We start from the raw sequence: 8,546 nt of genomic DNA on the forward strand, positions 1-8,546 counted from the left end.
CTTCACTCCACTGGGAAAGGTGCTGCTGTTACTCATCTCATTATTTGAAGAGTGATTGAGGCTGGAGGGGCTAGGGAGAAACAGAAGGAGGGTGCTGACTGGAGAAAGTAAAGATATGACCTTGTCTCAAGAGAGCAGATGTCTGTGCTAGTGACTCCGGGGCCTGCTTTCTGCACTTGGAGAGCTGTGTGTATAGGCCTGGGAGTGGTCTGTCTCAGGACTGGAGTGCTGATTCCTCTTCTCCCCTGGGCAGAATCCTAATGCACCTGGCTACCTGCTGGTGAGCAGGGGCTTTGGGGCCGACGTGGTGGGCTCCCCCAAGGAAACCCCTTTGAAACCAATGGATGCATTCACGGGCTCGGGTCTCAAGAGAAAGTTTGATGATGTGGATGTGGGCTCGTCAGTTTCCAACTCCGATGATGAGATCTCCAGCAGTGACAGTGCCGACAGCTGCGACAGCCTCAATCCTCCTACGTCTGCCAGCTTCACACGTGAGTGAGCCGCTCCCTGCCAGCCTGCAGCCCCGTCCCCCAAGCAGTGGAGCTCTTTGCAGCTCTCACGACAGCTTGTGTCCAGCTTGGGGATTTGTCCTTAGTTGTAATCTCTCCCACTCTTAGCTCAGTCGTGCTGTTTGGAGGACCTCATTGCTCTAATATCATAGACTTAAGTGGGATTTATTCTAGCTGATTTTACTTGGGCTGTGATTTTTGGGTCCCCAGAATGGGTCGAATTAAACTGAAGAAGGAAGAGTCCAGGAGTTTACCCTTTCCCACCAGAATCCCATATAGTTAACAAAATTGTAGCTCTAGCAAGAAGTAAATGCTTACTGCCTGATAAGGCAACTGGGGCATCTCAACGCTTCTTAATTCTTACAGTTCAGTTAGTTTCTTGGAAGGAACTTCTGATTCTATAAATCAGGGATTATCTGTGGGCTAAATCTGGCCCACTGTCCGTTTTCATAAATAAAGTTTTATTGGAACACAGCCGCAATACCCAGTGTCTACAGTGGCTTTCATGCTACAACAGCAGAGGTGAGTAGTTGCAAGAGGCCTTGTGGCCTGCAAAACCTAAAATATTTACTACCTGGACCTTTACAGAAGAAGTTTGCCATCTACTGCTATAGATCAGCACTGTCCAGGGAGAGTTCCCGCTGGTTCCCTAGTGGTTAGGATTTGGCACTTTGACTGCTGTGACCTAGACTCAATCCCTGGTCAGGAAACTGACCTACAACCCGTGTAGGCTACACAACCTGTGTGGTATGGCCAAAACAAAAAGATGTGGTCCAAAAGAATTTTCTGCTATGATAGAGTGTTCTGTATCTGTATTGTCCAGTATGGTAGGCATTAGCCATATGTGGCTATTGAGTGCTTAAAGTGTGATTAGTGTAACTGAGGACCTGAATTTTAAGTTTTTATTTCATTTTAAGTACGTTGTCACATGTGACTAGCAGCTGCTGTATTGGACAGTGAAGTTGTGTAGATTGTTAAATCCCGAAAAGATTACCTACATTTCTCTTCCTAACTGATCTCTAAAAATAGATTTTGTGGTCATCTGTTTGGCAGAAGTCAGCCAGGAGGCAGTGATATGGACCTGGTGATGGTCAAGGTCCTTTCCAACTGTGCATTTAAGGTTTGAAGATTTGGAAGGTCTCAAGGTACAAGGAGCACCTTTGGAGAACAGTCGAGAGCCTAGATGGATGAGAAAGAATGAGGTCCTCCAACAGGCCCTCTCTGGGTTAATAAAACTTTCTGTGCTCCCTTCTCAGCCACATCCATCTTGAAGCGGCAGAAGCAGCTGCGGAGGAAAAGTGTGCGATTTGACCAGGTGACTGTGTACTACTTTGCTCGGCGCCAGGGTTTTACCAGTGTGCCCAGCCAGGGCGGCAGCTCTCTGGGCATGGCCCAGCGCCATAACTCTGTACGCAGCTACACACTCTGTGAGTTTGCTCAGGAGCAGGAGGTGAACCATCGGGAGATTCTTCGTGAACACTTGAAGGAGGAGAAACTCCATGCCAAGAAGATGAAGGTGCCTAAGGGGTCTGGGGTCTGATACTTCCCCTGTGTCAAGAAAAAGCAGAAAACCATCTAGGTCTATTGTGTTTTTCTTTTTTGTTTGTTTGTTTGGTTTGGTTTGGTTTTGGACTGTTGCCTTTGGTATATAGAGATGCCACATCTTTCTAATGAAGAATCTCAGATTTGGAGTCAAATCTCAGTCTGAGACACTATTGTCTGTGGTAGAGAGTCTAGCAGAGACTCCCTAGAATTCCCTACCCTTCCCCCATCTATCACTGTTAAAAATTTGAATGACTACCTGAAGACATTCAGGTCTGCCACCCCTGGACCTTAGGAAGCACAGTGTTTCCATTTCTCATCAAATGATTGTCCATTGGCTTGATGTACAGAACAGGTGTTGGATCTTTTGGATCCTTTGAAAGGATGCTGCCAATTCTGTACCTACCCTTGCTTCTAGATGATAGGTTTTCAGGTATAAACAATAGCCTTACCAAATAGTTATTTTGATTTGTGTAGTACTGGGCCTGCAGTCTGCTGCTGCTCAGGATTTCTCTTTAATAGCTCCAATAGCTCCACATTTGCTCTTTGTACCACCTGGCGCTCAGCTGTGGTTTCCACCAGTCTGCAAAATATTGCCCCCAGAGTTCCTAGTTCCGAGCTTGGAGAACACTGCTTCAGGCCTGGCTGAGTTTCTTGTGGGCTCAAAGCATGCAGACCCATGTTAAAACAGGTGGCTGCTTTATTTCCAGGGTCATGGGTGAAATCCTGATGGGACACACAGTGCAGGAAGGGTGGAGAACCAGTGACAGAGGTTGTATATGAACTAATCTCAGTGCTCTGTCCCTTTGAGAGCTCTGTGTCTGCTGCCCGCAGTCCACGCCTCAAACCTTACACCTGTTTTTCTAACTACAGTGACATTCAGGCTTCCCTGTCTTCGGTCTGAGAAATTCCATCACTGACCTATCACCTTCCTGCTGCTATAGCAACAGCTGAGCAAATAAACTTGTCATCATTTGCCATGAAGGCTTTTTTCCCTTTCCTTCTGTGTCAAGAGAACACCCTTACTTTGGACCAGTTTACTGTTTTCTTAGAAATCTTTCCTATCTTTAGCACTTTATAGAAGAGGCAGTTATTCTCAAAAATAATACATTTTGCATCTCCCATATGCCATCTAATATTTGTTTTCCCTTCCAAGGACTTCCATCAATAAAAACAAAAACACTGATGCTTTGCATCAGTATTAGTACCTATAATTTTTCTAACATTTTTATTGCTTTCTTTGGCCTTTTAGCCATATGGAATTCATTCTTAACAAATAGTATGAATTGGGAATCTAACTAATTTTTTTTTTCCCAAAAGAATAGACAGTTATCCCAATACCATTTAATGACTAGAATCTTTCTCACTGATTTGAAGTGTTCTTCTGTTAGGCTATATTAAATTCTCCTGTCTGTCTACATGGTTTCTTTCTATTGCACTTCTAATCTCCTTCCTTTGATAGGATATCAAGGAGGGGAGGGAGGTGCTTCGGAGGAAGCCAACCCTGGTGAAATGGGCAGGAGCAATGCTCAGGTCTGCAGGAAGGCCCCTCGTAGTTGGCCTGCCTGCAACAGAAATAATAGATGTGGGGTTCCCCAGAAGCGCCACTTTATTTCTCTCATTCCTCTTCTCACCTCCCACAAACAGACAAACAGAGCAGGTTTGCAGCTTCTTAGCCGGGTCTGTTGCGTCACATCTCTCCCAGGAGCTACTCCTTTACCAGCATCTTCTGACTGGCTGATGAAATGAGCCAGACCCGCCAGAAGCTTAGCTTTCATCCTGCCAGCAGCTTCCAGAGCCCTGGGGATCGTGAGGCCTCATTTTCTTTACCTGAACTCTCGAGTGGGTTTTCAGAACTCATTCAGCCACAAATTGTCTTCAGCCTGTCCTTCCACTCAGATCGCCCTTCCTGCCTCTTTGTCCTTCTTAGCCAGAGAACCCAGATTCATTCCTTCTGCAGAGTACACGCAGTATTACATTTGCCACCCTACCTCACATGCAGCTTTCCTTTGAAACCAAATAAAAAGGATTAGAAGTGAGAAAGAGGGAATTCCCTGGTGGTCCACTGGTTAGTACCTCAGCACTTTCACTGCTGAGGGCCCAGGTTCAATCCCTGGTCCAGGAACTAAGATTCCTGAATCCATGCAGCATGGCCGAAAAAAAAAAAAGGAAAAAGAATATATTTCTTTTAGGCCATGGGAAGTGAGGGCTTTCGTGATAGCCGTTGATAACTTGCTCACTTTGTTCTCCTCCCCATAAAATGAAGCTCTTCTGTGTATGCTCAGATTATTACTCAGACTGTGAGGATTCAGGTTCATTGACAAAGACATGATAGGTAGCCTTGTACTACACCTTAATGTACTCGTCCCGGAATTGTGGTTTTGGGTCCTTCGGAGTGCAAACTAACAGGTGTTTTGCAAGGCTGTTTACAGCCAAGGAATAGCCATCCATTGAAGTGCCTTCTCTTCGTCCGTGTATTAGATGGCAGGTAGCTGAGGGGCACAAGGCTGGAAATGGAGGGTGTAACTGTGGGGGAAAATTACCTTCTTGGGGGGAGGGAGAGACAGATCTGGAGAAACTCTGAGCCGGAAGGGTGGTGCCCCTTGTGCTGACGGGCTGGTGGTGGTGCTGCATAGTGTTCCGCCCTCCTGCTCTAGATTCTTCTCTGGACTGACTCTGTCCAGCATGGTAGGCACTTGCCACACTAGTGGCTATTAAACTTAATTAAAATGAGAGAAAGGTTGCAGTTCACTTTGTCGGTTGCACTAGCCCCATTTACCGTGCTCAGGAGCCACGTGTGTGCGGGACAGGCTGCCTGGACGCCTGCGTGGAGGTTCGCTTGGCCTGACCTGCTCTGGTTGCGCCCGGTGAGGAGGCTCCTGCTGATCCTGCTCTGGCACCTGACCTTCCTTCCTGTCTCTTGGCAGCTGACCAAGAATGGAACGGTGGAGTCAGTGGAGGCCGACGGCCTGACGCTGGACGATGTTTCAGATGAAGACATCGATGTGGAAAATGTGGAGGTGGATGATTACTTCTTCCTGCAGCCTCTGCCCACCAAGCGGCGACGTGCCCTGTTGCGGGCTTCTGGGGTCCACCGCATCGATGCTGAAGAGAAGCAAGAACTTCGAGCCATTCGCCTGTCGCGGGAAGAGTGTGGCTGTGACTGTCGACTGTATTGTGATCCAGAAGCATGTGCCTGCAGCCAGGCTGGGATTAAATGCCAGGTCAGTCCTCCCTGACCTGTGGTGGCATAGTGACCATAGTGTGGTCACCTGACCACAGGTGACCTGTGACCCCTGGCACCCCAGAGTCAGGGGTGTTGTCTGGTGTGGGTGCCAGTGAATGTGGGGGGGTCCCTGTGTCGGGGGTAGCACTCCTCATTCTGCAGCCCTCCACCAACAAAGAAAACAAGTATGGCAGGATTCTTAGGCTGTGGAGATAGGGATAATTTTTTTTTTTCCTGTGTCTCTCACCTCAGAGATGATAAGAAGCAGTTGTCAGCACCTGGAGGAACTGGGTTAGTAAGTTTCACATTTAGTAGCTGTCCCTAAATACTGACTGATTCCTTGTAAACAGAAGCAAAGAACTGAGGTAGGCTTTAGATTTTATCCTACAAATACTTCCTCATGGTACCTCTAGTCCAGTTTTGTAAAAATCAGAATAGTCCTCAGAATCTGTAACTCAGGATCAGATTTGGGCTGAAATCCCCAGCATCCTGAAAGATAGCATCGTTTCCCAGAGAGCTTCTGACAAGAGACAGTTTGGAAGACAAATCTCAACTGGAAAATGGCAAAGAATATTTATCTGGAACGTGTATACTGAGGCTATCAGTCCTGAGTCCTTGGGGTAGAATTTATCCTAACCTTTTCTTATTTTCAGGTTGTATCAGATAACTATAACAGGTCTGACCAGATAATGCTTTTCAGACTAAGTGCCATAGCGAATTGGTCTGTTACACACAAGGCTGAGGATACTTCTAAGAAATGGACTTTTCCCAAAAAGTGGAATGGAGAGTTCTAGAAGTTGATAGCATAGGAAGACATTGTGTATTTGTCCATATTTATTGTCTGTTCGCATTTTTATTTTTGGTATGTGTGCGGTTTTTTCATCTGGAGAATTCAAAGGGGAGAGGAGGAGGTAGAAAGCATGTCTTTCCCAGATATCCCTGTTGTGTAAGCTGATTGTCTTGATGACTGCTTGCAAACCCAGCTGGCCAACCATCAGGGGAAAATGAAGCAAGGAGGGAAAACTGGCCATTATTTTGTTTGAACCATCACTCTAGCATCTTAGCAAACAGAGGCACTCACTTTTGCCTAGTTTCCCAGGAGTGTATTGCCTTAGACTGGATAGGTCTTCTACATCCTTTTCCATCCCTGTCGTCAAAGAACAGGCTTGGGCCCTGGCCTTTGGTTTTCTTAATAAAGTAGGTAAGTTATGGAAGAGTCTCAGGGGTCCCTGCATTTCATTTTCTCTGAGAATTGTCAGCTTTCAGAGAGTTCTCTCTGGACTTGTAACTGGAAGGGCTCTTTGACATGCTCTTTGTGTATTTTTTTGTTCAGAAGAAACAAAGCCCTAGGAGACAGATGACTTTCCTTGAGGTCACACTTACTAATTAGTGGCTGAGCTGGAATTAAAAGGCAGGTGGTGTGGTAGCTCACAGGGCAGGCTATTTTTTTTTTTAAGGTTTTTAAACTTTTTATTTTGTATTGGGGTATAGCCAGTTAGCAGTGTTGTGATAGTTTCAGGTTAACAGCTAAGAAACTCAGCCATACATATACATGTATCCATTGTATACATGTATTTATTCTCCCCCAAGAAGTTATGTTTTGAATCCGCTGTTTCTCTTCTAAGAAGACCTCAAACTCTGACACCTTCTGTCCGCCAGCTAACGTCTACTATCTCATCTGGCCTCAACCACCTTGTCTTCTCCTCAGGTGGATCGCATGTCCTTTCCATGTGGCTGCTCCCGGGATGGCTGTGGCAACATGGCTGGGCGCATTGAATTCAATCCGATCCGGGTCCGGACTCATTACCTCCACACCATCATGAAGCTGGAGCTGGAGAGCAAGCGGCAGGTGAGCCGCCCGCCAGCCCCAGATGAGGAGCCCTCTCCCACCACCAGCTGCAGCCTGGCAGCAGCACAGGGTGCGGAAACACAGGACTTCCAGGAGTTCATTGCCGAGAACGAGACGGCGGTGATGCACCTGCAGAGCGCAGAGGAACTGGAGCGGCTCAAGGCGGAGGAGGACTCCAGCGGCTCCAGTGCCAGCCTGGACTCCGGCATCGAGAGCCTGGGCGTGTGCATCCTGGAGGAGCCCCTGGCTGTCCCGGAAGAGCTGTGCCCGGGCCTCACTGCCCCCATTCTCATCCAGGCTCAGCTGCCCCCGGGCTCCTCCGTGCTGTGTTTTGCCGAGAACTCGGACCACCCGACCGCCTCTGCCGTGAACAGCCCATCCTATTTGAACAGTGGGCCCCTGGTCTACTACCAGGTGGAGCAGAGGCCAGTCCTGGGGGTGAAAGGAGAGCCTGGGACGGAAGAAGGCCCACCCTCCTTCCCCAAGGAAAAGGATCTGAATGTCTTCTCTCTCCCTGTTACCTCACTGGTGGCTTGTGGCCCCACAGACCCAGCTGCCCTCTGTAAATCAGAGGTGGGGAAAGCAGCCACTCTAGAAGCACTCGTGCCCGAAGATTGTAACCCCAAGGAGCCTGGGAGCGAAGACTGTCGCCCCTCCTGGTCCCCCTCAAGCCTCCCCATGTGCACGGACAGGGAAGAGGGCTGTGCAGTGGAGAAGACCCCGCCGCAGAGTGCGGACAGGCCCCCGGAGGAGCCTGCCCTGGAACTCCCTCTGGCAGTGTGACGCATGGGCGGAGACTGCCTCCCACCCGTTCTCTATTTATTCCCTTATTTTATCTAACACCATTTCAAAAACAAAACTGTAGAAGCAGCTGCTGCTCCTATGTTATTTTATTGGGGTCACTGGGGAAAGGGTGGGAAAGGATTGTTTGTACAAGTATTTTTTAAAGGGCCAACAGAACCAAGGAGACCAGCCCCAGCTCGATCAGGGGACAGTCTTGGGGCAGAGGAGGCTGCATCCTGAGCTTTCTGGGCCTTTGGAACAAAGAACTAGGATCTCACAGGAGGAGCTGGGTAATTCAAGCAGCTATTCACATAGGGACCAGAACACGACAATTTAAACAGCATGACAAAGCCCCTTCCTCTCTTCTGAGCTCCAGGCAGGGTTAAGCTCACCTTCCTCAGCAGTTACTCTGATACCCCACTTTGGTATACTGTAGTAATACAGTTGAAATCGTCAGCTGGTTGAGGCTAGAGAGGAGGGGGTGAAAGTGTCTCTGCTTCTGTACAAAACCTCTAAGATCTATAAGAATTGAACCTGCCTTCCCTGACCCCCCCTTATTTGGTAAATAAGTTAATGTTTGACATTTTTGTTCTCTGACCTGTTCCCCACACTGGGGATTCCTGGTCTTAACTTGAAG

At 48.0% G+C, this 8,546-nt stretch overlaps 1 protein-coding gene across 1 annotated transcript; it reads left to right on the forward strand.

Annotated features, from left to right (window-relative positions):
• The first annotated feature begins 340 nt into the window (after positions 1–340).
• CSRNP2 (cysteine and serine rich nuclear protein 2) lies at positions 341–8,248 on the forward strand. Its single transcript, XM_068971925.1, has 4 exons — positions 341–491; positions 1,766–2,025; positions 4,979–5,275; positions 6,986–8,248. Exons 1-4 carry the CDS (start codon positions 341–343, stop codon positions 7,907–7,909), a joined length of 1,632 nt encoding a protein of 543 aa, XP_068828026.1. The 3' UTR covers positions 7,910–8,248.
• The last annotated feature ends 298 nt before the right edge of the window (positions 8,249–8,546 follow it).

This window comes from Capricornis sumatraensis, chromosome 4, assembly GCF_032405125.1.
Source record: "Capricornis sumatraensis isolate serow.1 chromosome 4, serow.2, whole genome shotgun sequence".
In the NCBI taxonomy this organism is placed as follows: domain Eukaryota; kingdom Metazoa; phylum Chordata; class Mammalia; order Artiodactyla; family Bovidae; genus Capricornis; species Capricornis sumatraensis.